This window comes from Schistocerca cancellata, chromosome 11, assembly GCF_023864275.1.
Source record: "Schistocerca cancellata isolate TAMUIC-IGC-003103 chromosome 11, iqSchCanc2.1, whole genome shotgun sequence".
NCBI classification, from domain to species: Eukaryota; Metazoa; Arthropoda; class Insecta; order Orthoptera; family Acrididae; genus Schistocerca; species Schistocerca cancellata.
In genome coordinates, this window is record NC_064636.1 from 64892929 (window position 1) to 64915069 (window position 22141).

Sequence of the window (22141 nt, forward strand, 5' to 3'; positions counted from 1 at the left end):
TCCGTGTTCAATGACAGCTATGATTAGCCGCGGGAGCCCTGTACCTCTATTGGAGGATACCTTTCTATTCATTGAGAGGGATGGTCGTCCGCAGTGTCTTGTATGTCATAAAGTAATTAATTCTGCGAAGAGGTACAATATACAACGACATTATACACGTTTTCACGCAGCGCACTACGATCAGGTAGAAGGCGTTGCACGCAGAGAACTGGTGGCCAGGCTTAAGAACGACATACCAGGGGACGTTAAGTTTAAAAACGGTTTCGTAATACGGAGGGTATCAAAACATGCAACATAGTTCGTGATCTGTAATGCGTTTATGATTTTCAGGTGAATGAGAGCGGAGAAAACACTACTGAATCTGCAATTCGAGCAAGCTACAGGGTCGCTCACATCATTGCGACAAGTGGCAAGCCATTTTCTGTGGGACCACTCGTAAAATAGTGCATGGTAGCCGTTGCAGAATGTTTGTTTCCAATGGAGGTGCAGGCAATTGGAGGGGTTTGCCTGTCGAAGCAACCAATGTCTCGTCGAATCCTGGACATGGCAGCGGATTTAGAGACACAGCTCAGGAAAAAGGCGGAGAGCTTTGTTGCATTTTCGCTAGCGCTTGACGAAAGCACCGACATATCGGACTGTGCTCAGCTTGCAGTCTTTGTGCGTGGTGTCGACATGGAGCTGCAAGTAACTGAAGAACTCTTGGATGTGGTAGCACTCGATTGCACCGCAACAGGACGTGACATTTTTGAAGCTGTTTGTGAATCAGTGGACAATATGAATTTGCCGTGGGATAAGCTCCCTTCTGTAGCGACAGACGGTGCACCACAAACGATCGGGCGACACCAAGGTTTTGCTTCTCGTTTGAAAAATAAGCTCAGGGATGAATTCGGAAAGACATTTTGACTCTTCATTGTTTTATTCACCAAGAGGCACTGTGTGCTGAAACAGTAGAGCTAAGTGGCGTAATGAAAGATGTCGTGAAGTGTGTGAATTCTGTGCGGCGTCACGGTATGAATCATCGCCAAGTCAAAGGATTCCTGAAAGATATGGAAGCGGAGTATGGGGCTATACCTTACCACAGTACAGTTCGTTGGCCGAGTCGGGGAAAAGTTCTTGATGTTTTCTTTGCCATTCGTGGGAAAATATCCCTTTTTCTCGAAATGAAATGGGAAGAAATGCGTTGTCTGAAAGATATAAAATCGATATCAGACCTGGCGTTCATAGCTGACATAACTATGCATCTGAATAATTTAAATCTGTCACTGCAGGGCAAAGGGCAGCTAATCGTTGACATGCACGACCAGATCAAAGCGTTCATGGAGAAGATACGTTTATTTGAGAGGCAGATGAGTAATGGAAATTTAACGTTCTTCAATCGTCTTGCTTCTTTAAAACTACCTGAAGGCACTACTTCCGGCGATTACCAAGCAAAGTTAAAGCAGCTCATCACGTCGTTTGAAACACGATTCCGAGACCTCACTAGTTTCGAAATGGAACTTAAGGTGTTCAGCACTCCTTTTTCAGTTTCCCCCGATGACTTGTCACCGTCACTTCAATTGGAGATTATTGATTTGCAAAATTCAACTTTGTTGAAAGAGAGGTACTAGAATACGTTGGATTTGTCACGATGGTAGTGTTCATTACAGCAAAAAAGTTTCCCAAGCTTGCTACAGTCAGGAACCACGCGACCGCTACGGTCGCAGATTCGAATCCTGCCACGGGCATGGATGTGTGTGATGTCCTTAGGTTAGTTATGTTTAAGTAGTTCTAAGTTCTAGGGGACTGATGACCTCTGAAGTTAAGTCCCATAGTGTTCAGAGCCATTTGAACCATTTCCCAAGCTTCATAACAATGCCGCTCAGATCATGTGCATATTTGGATCTACGTATTGTTGCGAGCAGCTTTTCTCAGCAATGAAAAGAGTAAAAAGTAAGGAACGATCGTTTCTTCAGGATGCAACAATGAAGGCCATCTAATGAAAAGAAAATGTCAAGCTACAGAGGCCCAATAAATTCAGTATGCAATTTCTTGTAAAACAGTTGTTTCTTATTTATTTCCTGAACATCGTATTTCCTGATGTAGCACGTCACCACGTCTTAGCATCTGAGAGTATGCGGTTGTCGATCTTCTAAGACGCAGCTGGCACGTCAAAACGCTCGCCTTGCCGCCTGCCTCAGCCAGCCGTGCCGACGAGCTGGAACAGCCTGCTTTACACCATCTCCACGGCCTCGCTTTGCTGTCAGTTGGAGGAAATTTTCTTCCAAAATGTCGCCCAGTTAGTCTGTCGCCTGCAGTCGAAGGCTTCGCCCCTTCTTGTTCCTTTCCAGCCACCGTGGCCAGTGTTTCTCCAGTTAACACACATGAGTTTATCTGGAGGACGTGGTTGCCTGTGTAGCATTTTATACATAATGTAACTGTTTACCATTCCCCAAATGAAAATTCTGTAGATAAGTAAGTCGTATGTAGGACTTGCCAACATGTTTTGTGTTATTTACAGTCTGATATGTCACGTGAACGAATTATTTTTTTGAGTGATGTAGTGGCAATTACTAATTATTCTTACAACTTTCAAATAATTCAAAATGAAATTCACGCTTTACGTCAATCCTGTAGCAGACATTTGTAAATAATTTCCGACCACCGGGTTTTGCAAGGTTCAGCCGCCACTCACTCGCGTTACGGAAGAAACGTCTGCGGTTAACCCACGATTTGTACCGAGCAATGAAATGTATATTCACCGATGTTATGTGGAGGTGGTTACAATTTAATTTCCATTATCCTCTGCCAATTATTTTGGGACGAGGTAGACCTTTTACTTTCTCACTTACAGTGTCACGGTCAGAGAAGCTGACAGGGGCTGCGTCGTAATCCTGCACACTTACTCACAGCCCGCTGTGGTGTGGAGTCTGTCAGGCCTCGAAGCCGACACTGGCGAGGCGTGCGTGCAGTGAGTGCGTGTGGCGGCGCGCCGCTCAGCTGCGGCTTCCGTGTCCAGACCTGCAGTCAGATTTTGCAGGGCGCCACAGAAGGGTGTCGCGCCTTTTGAGTCGATGGCTGAAAAATCTTTCCCTTAGAGCTCTCTTGTTTGATGCGGAGGGAGTGCAGAGGTTTAGAGAGGTGACCACATTCGCAACGTCTGTCACAATTCCTTCTACCGGCTCTTCTTCTACATCCTTTAGTTACTGTGTTCGTGAAGAGTTACTCACCGCAAAAGGCGCAAAATCTGCATTACGAAACTCTGCACTTGGCCGGTGGCCACCCGAGCGAGAAGCAGAAGGCGTACTTCTGCGCATGCGCGGGCGTACCGAATCCCTCTGCTGACTCTTTGATGCTGGCACCATTTCTGCCTCCAGACGGCTGTCGCGTTGGACCTGCACCATACGTTTTTGACAGTTCCGTCACTATCTTAATAATAACTGGTTACAGAACAGAGGAGCGTTCCGTTCGGACAGCAAATTTCATTACAATCAATGTTCATGTCCACTGTAACGTACAGTGACTGTCACAATGTATCTGTGAAAATATATCATTTTAGATGTTTCAAACAGATAAATGAAGTCTAAACATAAATATTAACAATATTCAGGGCCAACATTTTAATCAGAGTCATTTGTTTTGCAGACAAATGACATATACAAATTACACTGAAATCGGCCTGCTCTCTCGCAGGCGAATTGTTTGACGTACTGACTAGCCTCTAATTCGCATCGTGTAACGTGTGCTTCACATATACATATTTACCAAAAGATGTGGGAAATCCTGATTAAAAAAAATAGTCCGATCGTGCATGTGTAACGTCAGTCCCGGATGGCGCATAAATATTTAAGCGGAATGTCTCAGCGACAGAACATGCAATTGCACGTCTGCTGGGATAAAGTTGGACGTTTTCAGGTGTAAACCCATCCCTTAAAAGAACTGCGGTTGCGCTGTTCATTTCTGCATCGGTAGTAATGGCAGCTTGAAAGCCGGCTGATGTCCCTACAGCTGCCGTTGAGACTTGCTGCAAAAATAATACATCAAACGTGACATCTTGTATTAAATCATCTAGCGCACTAATTGTAACAGAGGTTGTTATCGAAGTAATGTTTAGTGTTAGTACATCGTGGGCTGCCATTAGATAGATGTAGCGTGCTCTGACATAACTGCGAAATTGCTGCGAGAGCGGGAGAAAATATCTTTGTAATACCGGGACATTAAATGGCAACCGGACGCTGGTGTCTGCGATCATCACCGACTTTGAAATTGTTGAGTACAACTGTAGCTGTAATCGCTAAACAGTATTACACATTTGATGTGGAAAGTGATCGTCCTGACTTAGTTTGGGCCCCCCTGTCGTGTGGCCGGTCTTTTCTCCGCCTCCGTGGTCGCAACGCCCCTACCGCCTGCTCCCGCCCCGCCGCTGCTTCTGCGCATGCGCGGCCCTCTGCCGGATTCGCTGCCCGCATTCTGCGTCGCGCCCCCACCTGCGAGTTTCCCTCGGCGACTGCGCGGGCAGTCTGACGCCACTTGTTGCTGTTTGCACGTGAATAAAAGTGTTCCAAGCGTTTTTGCCTAAGAGACAAGACAGAATGTTTACACAGGCTTTCGTTACATAGAGAATAATGCAACATGTTACAGATATGTCGCTCTTTCCAGAAACAACTGTTTCTTTGGCTTCATTTTTATCGATGAAATTCGTATCTCGGAAATTCCTTTGTTATCTCGTGATCTGGCGTGCGGAGACGCGCACTGAAATGAAAACCAGCGCCGTAGACTCATGTCTGTCAAACCAGGACTGAGACGCATTTGGTCGGTACGCACCTGTCTGAAGCGTATTTGACAATGCTCTTCCACTGCTTCCCGCGCTGTTGGTGCTGCAGAGGAAAGGAAAGCTGAAGCCTGTTTCTCGTCGCTCTTGCTAAGCACAATAATATTCCCTACTTATTTTCTATTTCTCTTTACGGTCGTATTCAGTGACACTGTAACGCTCTTGTCATAGCCGATTCCCCGTTCTACCCTAACAGATTCGAAAAGTTCGGGTCTATTTGTCACTTGCAAGCCTAAGATGCTGTCTTCACGACTCGTTTCTCAGATTAATGGCCTGAGGTAGTTTTTGAGTGAAGCACTTGGATCAGTTTCTCACGATTCCCTGGCCCTGCCGTCAGTCTCGGCCACCTATGTCGCCCACTGCAGAGGTGGCAGGTTAAAGGTTCCACCTAAAACTGTAACATGGCGAGGAAATGCACGCCAGATGTTCTCCTGGTTTCTTACTTTCCATTCAGAGCTCTTAATAGACGAGTAGTCCAAAGATATTTCCTGCATAGCGACTGCAACGGCAAAAGGTCGGAACAGCTGTGGTACTCAAACTGTCCTCCGCCACACACCACAATGTATCTATGAAATTATCATTTGAGACTTTGCAAATCCCAAAGTTATTTCAGAAAGGCGTTATCTTGTGAATTTTGGAGCAGTTTTGACACAATGCGGGATGCATTACATTTTATCTTCATTTGCACAATAGACACGACAGCAGATCTGGTGCAGTTATTGTTTACAAGTTTCAAGATAAGGATTTACAGTATTCAGGACCAATATTTTAAATTGAGTTATCTGTTTTGCAGACAAATGGTATGTATAAATTACATTGAAAACGATCTCCTCTCTCGCAGGCGAATTCTTCGATGTACCGGCTAGCCTGGATTTCGCATCGTGTAGCGTGTGCTTCGCATACTTCCGTACAAAATTTAATTTTCACACTTTTCTGTCGCACTTGACTGATATTTCCGTATTTCGTTATCAAAATAAATTTTAGCCATTTCTCAGATACCAACCACACACTTGGAAGCACTAGTTTAAATAAATGCGAACACGTTTCAAAATATATGACGTCCGTTTCGACAGCGGATGTCTGCCGTGAGTGCTATTGTGTTTGACGATGCGAAGAACACAGGTGGAGTTCTGGGCTGTTTTCCGTCTGCTGACGCGTGCCGTACCGTTCCAAAGTGCCGTAATAGCAGAGTGCAACAGGTGAATGGCGTTAGGCGCGATCCGAATTTTGGGGAGTCACCGTTTTTTTAGGACGCTCTAGCGCGGTCACCACTCGTCGTCAGAAAATCACCGCTGATTGCTGCATGTTGTAGAAGAGTTTGTCCAATTTAATTTTGTGTTGGGGTTTCAACTTTGAGAAACACGTAGTCTTTGTGAAATAAATGAAAATCTGAGGAAAGTGGGAAAATTTTGAGGCTTTCGTTGTGAAGCCTACATACTACAGGGCAGGAAGCACGACATTTGGATTTAGGAGCCCAAAACATAAGATTGTGGAATCGCTGAGAAAAGATCTGCCGCAGTTTCTTACCAATTGGTATTTTTTGGTCATTGCACGCAGGGTGGCTCTGGATAGTTACTGCTAGATATTTTACGGTAGGTGACTTACTGTTTCCAGCAATTTGTGATCAGCAGTGTAATTGTACAGTAGTGGATTTCTTTTCCTGTGTATGCACAGTATATTACATTTATTTATGTTGAGGATCAACTGGCAGAGCCTGAAGTATTCATGAATGCCGTGGAGGTCACTCACCAAGTCAATACTGTCTCCTGGCGCCGCTGCTTCCTCACAGAGAATGTTGAGGAGCTTCCGTGTGTAACGCCGCCACATGAGGGCCACAGAAGCTCTTGTTCAGAATGCAGTCTGCCACTTTGGTCACACATGCACGCATGGGTATGCCAAGTCTAATTGTATCACAGCAGACAGGGGAATGAATGTTCGAAGTGTGGTCTGCTTCCAAAGCGTGTACAGAGACGCAAAAGTGTACTTTGGGAAACTGCCGAATAATTCCAGTGATGGCTGCATGTCTCACGCGATTGAGTATAATTCCTTGAGAGATGGTAGTTTGTTCTGTAAGAGCAGCAAGGGAGGTGTTTAGGAGTCTAACAATTTTAGGTGGTTCTTCAATTCTCTTTATTTGAAGGTGAGCTGGCAAGACAGCTGCAGATGGTGTGAGCATGATGTGGTGTGAGCACTGCTACAAATGTGACATTGCAATTAAGCACGAAAACTACTTGTGCGGTACATGCACAGAAGTGAATTCAGTGTGAAATGTGAAGATACATTCTAAGTGAACAGCTTATATGGCAGTAATCTGAGTATGGTGCAATTCTCAGTGATGTGATGTAGCACCATAGACACTGCTAGCAAACAGTTTGCAGTAATTAGGTAATGTAGCGGACTGGTGGGAAGAAGTGACGTTACTGCAGCTGGGCGATGTGTTACACAACAACCGGTATTCTCGCATTTGTGTCTTGGAAGAGATTGGGTGTTTACATTTCGAAATACAGGCGGTTGTGAGAGACGTCTGCTGTATTCTTGTAAGCTGTTTGAATACTGTATATGGGACGAGAAACACAAGACAGAGAGGGAGAGAGAAGTGGAGTTTATGAATGATGGAGTATTTTGCAATTGTTGCTGAGCTTTTGCGGACATTGCTTCTGAAATGTTTTACAGAGTGAATTCTGGAAAGGAAGGTTTGTCACGTTGGTTTACAGATATCTCCTGTTGTTGCAGTAGTTGTGGTGTTACTGGAGTAATTGTGTGGACTGCAAAAGGTAGAAATGAATAGAGAAAGCGATCTTTTTTTCAATTTTTTATTTTAATATCCTGTACAATGAAGTACATGTCATTTCCTCTAGTGGCACGTATTAACGCCGTGTTAGCATCTCGACGAGCTGCTGATGGTGTCGCCGCCTGGCGTAGTCCAGGGGGGTGTTCCCACTATTACTCCTCACCGCCCTGTCGGCTCCGGCCTGCAGCAACGCAGCCGCCGCTTCTGCGTGGCCATACTGTGCCGCCAAGTGCAGCGGCGTCCACCCCCCCAGATCCCTGGCGTTGGGGTCGGACGCCGCAGAGAGCAGCAGCCGCACCACAGCCGCGTCGCCTCTCCCTGCAGCGCAGTGCAGGGCGGTCCGCCCGCCCCCGCCCCTCGCCCCCACGTCCGCCCCAGCCGCCAGCAACGCCCGCACCTCCTCCACCGCCCCCTCCTCAGCCGCCTTTCTCAGCCTCCTGCCTCGCTCCTCCTCAGAAAGGCTCCTGCACAAAACATCGACACACTTACTCTATACTATCGAGACACACACACCAAACGAAACATACTGTAACAGCCACAAAACTGCCAACAATTCGGAATACACTTCTTCCGAGCGACAAATCACAAATCTAGAAATCTCGCTTCTGCGATACGGGTTAACTAGCGTATTACAGACAGATGCACAGCACGAGCCCATAATAAAAAAACTTCAGCCATCTGCCATTAAAAATAGGTGCACTCCATCTTTTAACATATTCATTTGGCACATTTCCTCATAATTCACTCGACAGATCCGCCTCCTTTCACCTCGGCATGCAGTTGCTGCCCAATCCTTCATCTAAATTCAAACACACCCCAAAACTACCTTCTCTGGGTACCAATTCCTTCAGTCACTTAGGAAGAAAACAATATAAACTAAACCCATCTGCAAGTACTGAAATACAATTTCCTCACCAGACAGCTAAGTGATTCAGACTAGTAACATGGAAATTCCTGACATACCGACAAAAGATATAAGAGTCACTGCTTCGTACACAATAAGTCGGTCGACATATTTCAAATACAACAAGGGCACCAGGTCGACTCTCCCTGACAGACACACACACACACACTACCCGCTGCATAATAATCGTCACATGTGCTCATATAATCATGCATGCAACAAGAGACACATCCGCTGGAACATTCATTTCCATCTACTTACAAACTTTGCAACCCACCATATGGTCTGTGGCAGGCGGCATCCTGCACAACTACTATACTCAGTCATGTTAACTTTGTGTAACTTTTTGCAATTTTTGAAAAATCTGGACACAAACCAAGTTACACACCGCTACAGGCAGCGTAACACTTTACATTTATAGTTAAAAAGGTCTTCGGAACTGTAAACGTACACCAACTATGTTGCTCTCGAGTAAAATTTCTGTTTCCGTACTAGTAGAAACACTTAAACCGTAACTTTAGACCAGTCTCAAAAATGTACTGTATTTCCTGTGTCTAATGCTATGCATAAATCAGATCATGCCAGAAAGAAATCAGCTGTTTGTAAGAAACAGAAACACACAGTGTTAATTGATTATTGCATGTTCAGTTACAAATATCAAAATACTTGTATAGATCTGTCATCGCTGAACTTTAACCGATGTCGCGGGAACCTCTCGCCACAGCTGATGCAACTTAAAGGCTAATCCCAAGCGAGAGAGCCAGTAAGAAGCTCCAAAGACAATTGAAATACCAACTAGAAACTACAGACGTAATAAAACTGCTGCATTCAGTACAAAATAATCAATGTAGGTGGAGCAGCAACCATATGAAACAATAGTAGTAACTGGTACACATAAAAAGTTATCCTAACCGACTGCAGTCATTTCCTCTTTCCGTTCTGCTCGCAAATTCAGCGAGGCAGAAACGACTGCCTGTATGCCTCTGTATGAGCGACAATGCCTCTCACCCTATCTTCACACGCCTTGTCTCAAGTGTACATTGCCACAACTAGAACTGTTCTGCAGTCAGCCTCTAAAGACGTTTCTCTAAATTTTCTCAACAATTCCTCGAAAAGAATTTCGCCTCCCCTCCAGTGATTCCGATTCGAGTTCCTGAAGCTTCTGCGCAATACCTCTGCGTCACTAGAAACTGCCGGCAGCAAATCTAGCAGCCCAGCTCTCAGTCCTACAGCTGTCTTCCTTTAATTCTACCTGTTGCCGATACCAAACACTCGAGCAGTACTCGAGAATAGGTCGCACCAGCGGCCTACATGCAGCCTCATCTACAGGCAAACCACACTTTCCTAAAATTCTCCCAACAAACTAAAGTCGACCTCCCGCCTTCCCTACCACAGTCCTCTCACGCTCGTTCCATTTCGTATCACTTTGCGAACTCTCGCTCAGACATTTAAGCGACGCCTCTGTGTCTAGCGGAACACCTCTACTGCTGTTTTGTTTTTCCTACTCACCTGCATCAACTTGCGTTTTTCTACATTTACAGCTGGCTGCCATTCGTCACACCAACTAGAAATTTTGTCCAACTCGCCTTGTGTCCTCCTACACTCACTCAACGACGACATCTTACTGTACACTAGGGGACAGTCAGCAAATAGCTGCAGATACCTGTCCACCAGACCATTTATGTATACAGACAGTAACAGCGGTCCCACCACCCTTTTCTGGAGAACTCCTGCCTCTGGCGAACACTCGCCACTGAGGACAACATACTGGGTTCTGTCACTTAAGAACTGAGGTCCACTCACATACATGGGAACCTATTCCACACGTTTCTATCTCCTTCAACAGTCGACAGTAATCCACCGTCTGAAATACTCTGTGGACATGTACGAATATGTTATTCAGAGGTGATCGATAAGCGCACCACATCACAGGAAAATCTGCACAATGCAAAGAATTCCGATCTTTGATGTAAAAATGGCTCCGTCACCTGTATTGCAATCACGGATTGTATTAAAGAGTCGGCAGAGAAAGAACTGGGGGCTAATGTTGCCCGTCTCAAAAAGAAAGGATTGTAGTTTACACACAAGTCAGCCTTGCCGCTATTGGACCCATCAGAAAGGCGACCGAAAATAAACCACACGGTTTGCCAGAACCGCCAAGAAAGTGCACTACGAAATTTGGAGTATAAATCCATCATTGCAAGCAGCTTCTCAAAAAAGGTAATTTGATCAACCATAGGGACTCTTGTATGGCTAAAAACTAGTGCTGACATTACACAAATTAGTTGTTGCCGTAAAAACAAAAAAATTATTTTCCTTGGAAGAAAGCTGTTTAGCGTAAGACACTGCATGAAATGCGATTTACTTGCAACAGACCTCTAAGTAAAGGAAAGGTCTCTCTCGAGAGAAGTCATTACTGACTGGCGATGCAAATACTTGATACAAGTCAGGAAATTAACAGAACTCTTTTCTATCGACGACATTGGGTGGTGAACCAACGACATTCCTCTTAGAAGACGGTGACAGGGTGGTGACAGTGGCACCAAAATGGACAATATGATAGTGCAAGCAACAGCGGTGAATATTGAAACCAATACTTGGTTTATTTATTGGTCTACATCAATGTCGTCTTCACCAAGATATTTCCCATTACATATTATACATTTATTCCAGTGGTTCTTCCAATGCTTAAAACGATTCTGGAACAATCCTTACAGTAGCGTTTAGTTCTCTCAGAGGTGCAGTTTGAATCTCATCTCATATGTAAAAGACAGCTCTTTAAGGTTTGTCTTTATTTTTGAGAACAAAATGTCACACATGGAGCAAACGTGGGGCCAAGGACATCACTACAGTATTGTTTCTAGCCAAACATGCACAAGCACGCAACGAAGTGTGAGCAGGTGCGTTATCGCAGTGCAGAAGCAATGAACTGTTCCGCCACAAAGCGGGACACCTTTCCGCGTTGCTTCAAGCCATCGGGGTTGAGCTGGTGAGAAGATCTGCCTACTTGGGACAAGGAGTCGTGGTGCACTGTACTGTTAAAACCGAAGATTACTGTCAGACACGTAACATTCACATTTCACTGGTCTCGGCCATCTGTCACCGAGACGATTGAGTTTTAGTTTACGCATCGTGTGGTTTAACTCTCAGTTCGTCTTCTATTATGAACTTCTCGTCATCCTCATCTTCTTCTAAAGGTTTATACCAGTCGTAAACACCTATTTCACTCGTAGTATACTCACCAAAAGCAGTATATAATATTTCTAAAACCACGATGCATTTTAATCCGTTCTCATAGCAAATTTTAATACAAATGCGGTAATCCGTTTTTACAGTAAACAAATAGTCGCTGATACTCTTAAAATACCAGTATCCTTTCTAACACCTGACAACACACTAAGTAACCGATACGCATAACGTTGTACACACAATGACAAAAAGGAAGTAGGAATCTGAGTAATAAAACGCGTGAAATGACGAGTTTCCCGTATAGCAATGATTGCGTTTCAATCCACGCTATGAAGGGGAACTTTTACCTCTTAGAGGAAACACAATGGAAGAACAAGTCTTCAATTTTCCAGTATAATTACACCACATTTTGTTTATAATCGCTTCGGAATATATCCATCCATTTTGGAGGAAATTGTAGACGAAGATGCATTCAGATGAGCAGGCATTCGATTCTGACGTATATTTGTAATAGATGTACCAACCCTGGCTTTTGATTTCTGTTCCTGTGTTGATGTAATTTACTCCACAATGTTGTGCTTCGGGAGATGGCTATCGTCTGCTGTCTCGCAGTGGTGCCAACTCATTTACCCAAAAATGACCGCTGCCCGGATGGGCCTGCACAGTGCGTCGCCACCGATTTGAGGCGCGCGCCGCGGAATCGCCGGCACGGCATTTCGGAACCGAGGCGTATAGGAAAAGCAGGCAGGCCATTCCGGCCCCAAGCGAGTAAAAAAACTCGCAGACGCCCTCGCGCGCCTTGACGTCACGGAGAGGAGGCTGCAGCGCCGAGCATTCAGTTTTGAGACAGCCACGAGCAAGACTCGCTGTTAAGTGTGCCGTGGCACATTGCATTAACAGTGCTCGGACGACGACGGACGTTACTTATCACGTGTTTCCCAAGGATGGGCACTTGCGACGTGAATGGATGGTTCGATGCAAACGCAAGGACAAAGTGAATGTGGAAACTGCACGTGTGTGGTCAGGTCACTATCGGCCAGAAGATTATGAACGGGATTTGAGAAATGAGCTTCTAGGGTTACCTTCAAGGAAGAAGTTATCACCAGCAGCAATCCCCTGCATAAATATTCCGAACTGGCGTGGACAAGAAATTGTGGAAAGCGGTGATGCAAACGAAAGGGTAAGACGTCTGCACATACGTAACACCTTCAATAATTGCAACTGAAAAATTACCGTAATACAAACGAAATCACATAAATGGAATGCTTTTTGACGCATTACTATATTGCTTTACGGGAGTGAATGACTCGCTATATTGCACAGGCAATAAATAATGTTGCTCAAGTGTATTTGCTTTTCCTCCTGGATATAATAGCTACATTTGTCTTAGAAATAGCCGTTTTTTTTAAGTATTCTCGATATGTTGACTATTTTAAAGCTAGTATATAGTTCAAATGACAAAATCAGCATATTTCACGTAATTTGTTTACATTTACTTCTGTAACAATAGCTGATGCTGACCAGTTGACTTCGCAGCGTAGTGGTGTGGTTTCTGACTCCCATCTTGGAGGTTAAGGGTTCGTATACCTGTATTTCCTATTACATTGTATTTTTACATTTTATCAAACTAGGCTATTGTAGCCGCTTATGCCGGTGATATTTAATCGCTTTTATCAATTGATCAGATTTTTAGTGAAAAATTAATGCAATTGCATAGTACTTGGTCAAAAATTTTAGGAAAGTAGGGCTTCTCAGTAAATAATTTTAGCAATAACAAAATTAAAATTAAATTCATTCCTTAGGGATCCGGAAGTCGTGCACAACGCTGTGGAGCAAGAAGTTTGCAAAAGCGAGCTTTGACGGCTTTAGAAACTGTGTCACCGAAAAAAAAGAAAAAGTCGACCGAAGCACATGTACAGATTGCGTTCATGCACCCACTGAACTAGTGAATAAGAATTTGGAAATTAAGGAACTGAGGGCCGAGATTGAATGCACAGAAAGAAGCGGCACCAAAAAATGTGATGCAGCCTTACGAAGTAAAACGAAAGATCTCCAACGTGTTCTTTCGCTGAAGCGGGTAGAGTAGTCATCTGACGTGAAAGAAATAGTAAAATTGCACAAAAGTGTAAATAGTGTATTGTCAAAGTGTTTTACACCGGCGCAAATAAGATGTCTACTAAACGAAAATGAAAGGGTAAAGTGGATTTCAGAGGACATAGCCCATGCATTAACTTTAAGAGCTGTGTCACCTAAAGCATACACTTATTTGCGAAAGCGAAAAATTCCTTTGCCGTGCAGGGCAACCCTTCAGAAATGGACACAAGGAATTTAAATGCAGACTTGGTATTCTTGAAGATATCCTGTGTATTGAAAGCCAAGTCACACACTTTTACTACTCGAGAGAGACTAGCTGTTCTGACATTTCACGGAATCAATGTTGATGGCCGCACATGTTACGATTCGTCTGAAGACGTAGTAGTCGGACCACATTCCAATGTACAAGTTTGCACGATACGTGGCTTGTGCAAGCAGTGGAAACAACCAGTTTACTATGACTTCGACACTGTGATGATCAGTAATTTGCTTCAGAGCATCATTAAGGCAGTTGAGGAATCAGGAATCGATGTTGTTGCTGTGACGTGTGAGATGGGCGGAAAAAATATAAAAGTTTGGAAGGAACTGTCTGTCGATACAGAGAGAACTTATTTCGTAAATCAAGCAGACGACACCACGAATGTACGGGTTTTCTTCGATGTACCACACCTGTTAAAGTTATTACGGAACCGTTTCTTGGATACAGGCGTTACGCTACCCGATGGGTCCAAAATATCTAAGGCAGCTATACAGGAACTTATAAAGCATCAGAAGAGTGACTTAACGATAACACACCACATTACTGAAGCGCACTTAAGCGTAACTCGACAAGCAAGGCACAATGTACAGATGGCAGCGCGACTATTTTCATGACAAACAGCTCAGGCTTTGAATTATATTCTCCATAAAGACGTTGAAAGTAATTTTATTGAACTCGTTAACGACATCTTTGATGCCTTGAACTCTAGAGTTCCAAAATATGAATGCTCATCCTTGTGTAGTGGGTTTGGAATTAATCTCTCAATTTGAGAAAATACTTTGAACAGATTCTTAGATATCTGTCCAGCAATGCGCGTTGGTGACAAAGAAAGAATGTTGCCTTTCCAAAACGGTTTTATAACTACAATGAAATCTCTCTCTTTGGTCTTTTCGAAAGTATAAGAAGTGTGTAAGTTAGCTATTTAAGTAAGGAACAGGGTAAGTCTCCTTATACTGACAGGTAATGCAAGTGATATTTCTCTCTCTGGGAACACGCCAGTTAATAAAGAATTAAACACGGAGTCTTCCCAGTGTGACGTCGACCCGGATCCTGCATCCCCAAGTTTCATTACCAGTGAGCTCTGTGTGTATGTTGTTGAAGAAGAGCTGCTACAAGGAATCCCAGAAACTGTGAATGTGGAAGAAAATTAACTGACAGATGTGGTAGCAATGGGGGACGACTCTGTAATGTGAGATGTTCTTCCAGATGCGGTACAATACAGTACAGGCTATATTGCATTTAAGTGCCACAACATTGATAAATCACTGGGCTTTCCAGGAGCAAAAAGTGAAGGAGATCATGCTGCAGACTGGATATCAATTACATCTCGTGGTGGTCTTTACACTCCAACGCCAGCATGGGAAAACAACAGTGTTGCTGTTTGAAGATGAATTTGCTGCTTTTCACGGAAATGGACTGTGTAAACAAAAAAATGTAAAGTCTCTGTGCTCTATTACAAAACAAAAGTTTCCTGAGGTCCATGAACCAGTTATTACTCTTTATGTAAAAACGAGAACATTTGTAACGATTAGGCATCTCAATCAAGAAGCAAAGTTGGAAGCAATGAAGAAATGTGCCGCAAAGAGGAAGTAGTTATGGATTGCATCGTCGTCTGGTAAACGGCAGTAGAAACAGACTACATTCATATTTGCTTCTTCATCAAATGAGCGAGTTATTTTCCAACTTAATAATCATTTATTTACTGTTAATGTGTACAAAACCTGTCATGCCCCTTGTTTTGACTTGTACAGATGCGTATTGAACGAAAGCGAAAGTAAAATGAACGAGTAACATGGCACCGAGTCTGTGCTGCGGCGCACTTGCCGTGTAAGGATACGGCTGCGCCGCGCCAGGGTCCTCGTCGTGACGTCACGGCGCTCCACCCAATAGCAAGCGTTTTCGCCTGAGTGCCCCCCGTGCCCCCCCCCCCCCCCCATGTTTCGGAACATCCCGTAGAAGCACCTCGTGACGTGGCCGGGTAGGCAGGACGGGCACTCTCTAGCTCGCTCGCTCGCTCGCTCACGAGGTTTCAGACACACGGTACTCCGCTGTAAACAAAACACGGCCAGGCTAGGCTACGCCACTGTACCAGACCCCTCCACTGTTTACTTGTCTGCACTGCAGAACTACCAAGCAACTGTGTCGTCTATATGCAGGTCAGTTCTGGTACAATTTACGTTGCATGCAGACGTGTACACTAATGAGGTGAATTTACACTGCTGCTTTTATATGGCGAATGTCAAAGAAATTCTGTCGAAACAGGAATGTCTGTCCTTTCCGTCGTCGTTCATCGCGCCGGACCCTTGCACGCATTATTAGGTCAGCAGTGCGAAGAGGCAGCTTCGACGTCTCCCAGAGGACGAGGGCGAAGGCTGCAGCCGACAGGGCACTGGAGGAAGCCGCTCTGGCTGCGACGCCTATCCATTGGCACAGTGGCACCAGACGTACAGCCGAGGAATGAGGGGTCAGCAGACTAGAGTCACTCCCACCTCGCATTTACATTGATGCCACCCTTACCATCTGACACTCCACAGGGAACTCCTGAGGACGTGATTTTGAACGTGGCTTAAAATTTTGTCTTTCTGCGCTGCAGTGCATGGCAGACGATTCTGAAAATCGCTTCATCAGGTAGAATACTAACGGTCTTGAATTAACCAATGTATGATTTGGCACGATGCGAAATTACATTGTGGGACCTCACTTCTTCCACGGGGTGATTAAATGGAAATACGTATGCACATATTCTTACTAACATCCAGCCTGTCCTTCTGGAGGTAGTTCTGTGGACAAGCGACAGTGTATGTGGATCGAACACGGCCGCCGCCCAGACCCTCCCCTGCTCCAAAGTGACCAATGAATGGAAAGTTTCCCGGCTGTTGGATGGGACGGAATGCTGCAGTACAAAGGCCAGCCAGGTACTCTGATCTGACTCAACTCTATTTCCTTCTACGGGGAGCACTGAAAGATAGAGTCTGTCATGAACCCCAGGTATGTCAGATGATGCGCGCCACACCACACAACGACGTATCATACAATGTAGCTTGTCCAGTTCATCTCGCTCTCTCAAACACCCATTCCAAATGTGCCTAGCAGTCGATGGTGTGCAATTTGACTATATTCTTAATTAAAATGTAACAACACACTTCACTAAGGAAAGTATTTAGTTTGTGGATGACAAGCCATCAGTTATTTTGAATAAATGTTTAGCTTATTTAAAATCTACTCCATCTACGTACAATTTCGAGTAGTTTCTAATTTCTAACTGACAGCAGGTCTTTTGCGTTGTACAACCACCCGGGTGCTTCCAGGCAGAGACAGGCTGAGCTGACAGTAGGTCATGGGATAGCGATATCTACACATACAGATGGCAGCAGTATTGCGTACGCAAGGTATAATAGGGCAGCGTGTTGGCGGCACTGTCACCTGTACTGAGGTGACTCCTGGCAAAGGGTTTCCGACGTCTTGATGGGCGCACGACGGGTTTTAACTGACGTCGATTGCGGAATGATAGAGCTTGTTTATGACTTGATATTTTTAAAATGTACAGTATCCGATGTATCTAAATTTAATAAAATGCCGTTATCTGCTCCCCATGTATCGAGGAAAGTATGGATATATCAGCGCAAAATCATCAACGTGCCTGCGTGTAAAAATATGGGCTGCACGTTTGAAGTACGCTGCCGGTTTCAGAGCTGTACGTTGGAGTATTGATTTATTATTCGATACTCTGTACATCAACAAGCTATCCCCCTCAGAGCAAGAACTGAAAGGGAAACGACGGATGTTCACGCCTCTCGACAACCACTGTGCTAGCTACACTGAAAGGTATCTCGTGGGTCCATCGTCCGGTATCGTCACGTATCCGATTTGTCCGCAACACTTCACGTCGACTTCCCTGTTTATTCATTTCAGCAAACGCCAGCGACCCTGCAGCTGTAGCGGCAAAACTGCGAGGCGAATCTGAAAGTTTGCCGTTTCTGTTGGCAGCGCTGGGCGCCGATTACGACAGCAGTTCCCTCAGTCCACTGCAGTGACCAGTCTTGTCGTTTAGATTTTTGTTCATTTTCAACGTCTGTTTTTCAAAAATGTCGATGTGAAGAAAGAGCACACTAGTTTCGATAAAAATTGTGTAACGCAACTGGTGTCCTGTTTCTTCTCATTTGAAATCGTCTTATTCCATTCAAACTGCCCCTCCCACGGGGCCATGGGTGTCACATATACTTGCCTCACGTAGTCAAAATTAAACACTGGATCTGATGAAAGTTCAAAAAGCGATAACACTCCTTGACACAGTGAAACTAAAATTATGCCTCAGTACAAATTAAAAAAAGCAACTTCAATATTTTCCGAAAACTATGACAAAATCTAAATTAGAGAGACTGTCTTTGGGAGAAGACGTATTTCTAGTGATGCAGTATGTTGTCTGAATAATACACTACTGGCCATTAAAATTGCTAAACCACGAAGATGAAGTGCTACAGACGCGAAATCTTACCGACAGGAAGAAGATGCTGTGACATCCAAATGATTAGCTTTTCAGACCATTCACACAAGATTGGCGCCGGTGGAGACACCTACAACGTGCTGACATGAGGAAAGTTTCCAACCGATTTCTCATACACAAACAGCGGCTGACTGGCGTTGCCTGGTGAAACGTTGTGGTGCCCCGTATAAGGAGGAGAAATGCGTACCATCACGTTTTCAACTTTGATAAAGGTCGGATTGCAGCCTATCGCGATTGCGTTTTATCGTATCGTGACATTGCTACTCGCGTTGGTCGAGATCCAATGTGTGTTACCGGAATGTGGAATCGGTGGGTTCAAGAGGGTGATACAGAACGACGTGCTGGATCCCAACGGCCTCGTAGCACTAACAGTCGAGATCACAGGCATCTTATCCACATGGCCGTAACGGATCGTGCAGCCACGTCTCGATCCTTGCGTCAACAGATGGGGACGTTTGCAAGACAACGACCATCTGCACGAACAGTTCGACGTCGTTTCCAACAGCACGGACTATCAGCTCTGAGACATGGCTGCTGTTACCCTTGACGCTGCATCACAAAATGGCTCTGAGCACTATGCGACTTAACTTCTGAGGTCATCAGTTGCCTAGAACTTACAACTAAGTATACCTAACTACCGTAAGGACATCACACACATCCATGCCCAAGGCACGATTCGAACCTGCGACCGTAGCAGTCACGCTGTTCCGGGCTGAAGTGCCTAGAACCGCACGGCCACCACGGCCGGCGTGTTTGCATCCCAAACATTTCCCCACTTCCTACCTTTTCAAGTCTTGCATCTCATCCTGGCGTTCAATTTTTTTTCTGCTTTGTTTCACGTTCTCTACGGAGTATACTGATTTTTGATATCACCAAGTGCTGCATAATTAATACTATTATCCTGGATACTAAGTATACAATTCGACACTATCGATGATGTTTTCGGTGTGCATGTAGCACATGTACGTGTGTATCATCTTATATTGAGCGTTTTTAAAATTTTTTTACTTGTAGGTATGTACTTCCTGCGCCAAATTACGCGCTATTACTCGCATGATATGTATGCAAGAAAATTGAAAAATTTCTGTTTGTTGCCTGCTCCTGATATAATTTCAGCACTAATTCTCTGTGTCTTCCATGACTGCCAGTCGAAATGGGTGTGCTTCTGTTGCCTGCCTGAGGTGCAGGAGAGTTTTAAATGTTCAGTGGATTCTGAAGTCTATATCTTGGTCAATCAAAGGAGGAAGTACTTGAATCTCTATACAGGAGGGAATCAACATCTACATCTACATGGTTACTCTGCAATTCACACTGAAGTGCCTGGCAGAGGGTTCAATGAACCATTTTCATACTACTTCTCAACCATTCCACTGGCGAATGGCGCGTGGGAGAAAGAAACACCTCAATCTTTCCATTGGAGCTCTGATTTCTCTTATTTTATTATGATGATTATTTCACCCTACATAGGTGCATGTCAACAAAATATTTTCCATCGGAAGAGAAAGCTGGCAATTGAAATTTCGTAAACAGATCTCGCTGCAAAGAAAACGCCTTTGTTTCATTGACTGCCACACCAACTCGCGTATCATATCAGTGACACTCTCACCCATATTGCGCGATAACACGATACGAACTGCCCTTCTTTGCACTTTTTCGCTGTCCTCCGCCAATCGTACCTGGCAAGGATCCCACACCGCGCAGCAATATTCCAGCAGAGGACGTACAAGTCTAATGTAGGCTCTCTTTGGTAGGTTTGTCGCATCTTCCAAGTTTCTGCCAACAAAGCGCAGTCTTTGTTTCGCCTTTCCCACAACATTATCTATGTGGTCATTCCAATTTAAGTTGCTCGTAATTGTAATCCCTAGGTATTTAGTCGAATTGACAGCCCTTAGATTTGTGCGATTTATCGTATATCCAAAATTTAGCGGATTTCTCTTAGTACGCATGTCGATGACCTCGCACTTTTCTTTGTTTGGCGCCAACTGACACTTCCCGCATCATACAGAAATTCTCTCCAGATCATATTGTAATTGGAATTGATCGTCTGATGATTTCACTAGACGGTAAATTACAGCATCATCTGCAAACAATCTAAGGGGACAGCTCAGATTATCACCTAGACCCTTTATGTAATTCAGGAACAGCAGAGGGCCTATGACAGTACCTTGCGGAACGCCGTATATGACTTCTATTCTACTCGATGATTTGCCGTCTATCAGTATGAACTGTGACATCTCTGCGAGGAAATCAAGAATCCAGTCACACAACAGAGACGATACTTCATACGTATCAAATTTGATTAATACTGGATGTATACGTGGACAAGGAAAAAAATTGCCGGATTTTTCCCGGATTTCCCGCGTGAAAACACTTTTTCCGTCTTAAGTGACAGTATATTTTCCGTCGGAAGTGCAAGAAATTATCAATCCTTTGAATGGTTATGGTTTTGGACATGGGCTTGGATTTCCCGGCACTTTAGAAAACGAAACTCAGGGAAAAAGACACGTTTGGGAAATATCTTTGATGTGCAGCAACATGTACGTTGCGTATTTTCGTATTACGACAGCACACATTGGAATTCCACCAAACACCGCATGTTACTTTCCGAATCACTGAAATCGAGATTGCGATGCGCTTTTGTGAGCCAGTCACAGCTCATGTCACGTGATCTCGCCAGCTCATGACAGCAAGTATTCAGAGCATAGGACGCGTGATGTAGTCAGCCAATAGCAACATCCCTGCTAAGCAGCGGTAACACACAAGTTAAGGGCTTACATTAATATACATAGTGTTGCTACAAGAAAAGCAAAGCTTCCACATATAATATTGGTCACAAAGGTTAATAAGCTGCAAGAGAAGCTAATCTTTCGATATAATGTTGATTTTTTGCGCGTGTTACACTTTAAGATACATCACACAAATGTGGCAGTAAAATTTTTAATGATGACATAAATGTCTGATCTCCAGGGTTTGAAATTCTTCTAAATGGCTTGTCATCAAAGAGTTGATTTTTGAATGGAGTCAAACACACTGTGATTTAAGAATTCCATGGTACACCCTCGCGCATAGTCCAACTTACGTTAAAGGATATTTACTTTGAAAGTAACGCTTTTCAAACCAGCATCCGCAATATTTTTCCACGACCTGCTGGAAACAGGCTCGTTCCAGTAGCTGCCGGAGAGCGCCAGGTAAAAGGCGCCCGCGCTTGAGCAGCTATCATTACGTAGGAAGCCAGTATGTACGTACACGTATAACATTAAAAGATCTTACATTACGTTGTAAAAGCAGTAAGACGTCCCAGGGTACTCCAAGAGATCAGAATTTCGTGAACCATACTAAAATGTGCACATTTAAACTGCAACTTAAAGCGCATATTCGTGTGTCCAGATTCAGATGTAAATTTTCTTGGAGTACCAGTACTGCATAATCTCATGTTTGGTTCATTATTATGGCATAATGCCGTACGTGCTAGAAGATGAAAACTTGCACTTGAAATGCAGCGAACAGTTGAAACTAGCCAGTACTGTGGAATTAAAAATTTCGTTTCAAATACATTGGATGCCTCTGCGGAAAAGATCAATAAAACCCAAATT

General features: G+C 44.2%; 1 protein-coding gene across 2 annotated transcripts in view; it reads right to left on the bottom strand.

The window, feature by feature from the left end:
* Window positions 1–7649: 7649 nt before the first annotated feature.
* The window catches only part of LOC126108492 (serine/threonine-protein phosphatase 6 regulatory ankyrin repeat subunit C-like), a 97300-nt gene continuing 82808 nt past the window's right edge, over window positions 7650–22141 (bottom strand). For both annotated transcript variants that reach the window (XM_049913748.1, XM_049913749.1), the window contains exon 4: window positions 7650–8062. In XM_049913748.1, coding sequence (XP_049769705.1) covers window positions 7675–8062 — 388 coding nt within the window. In that variant the 3' untranslated portion in view covers window positions 7650–7674. The remainder of the gene's footprint in view (window positions 8063–22141) is intronic.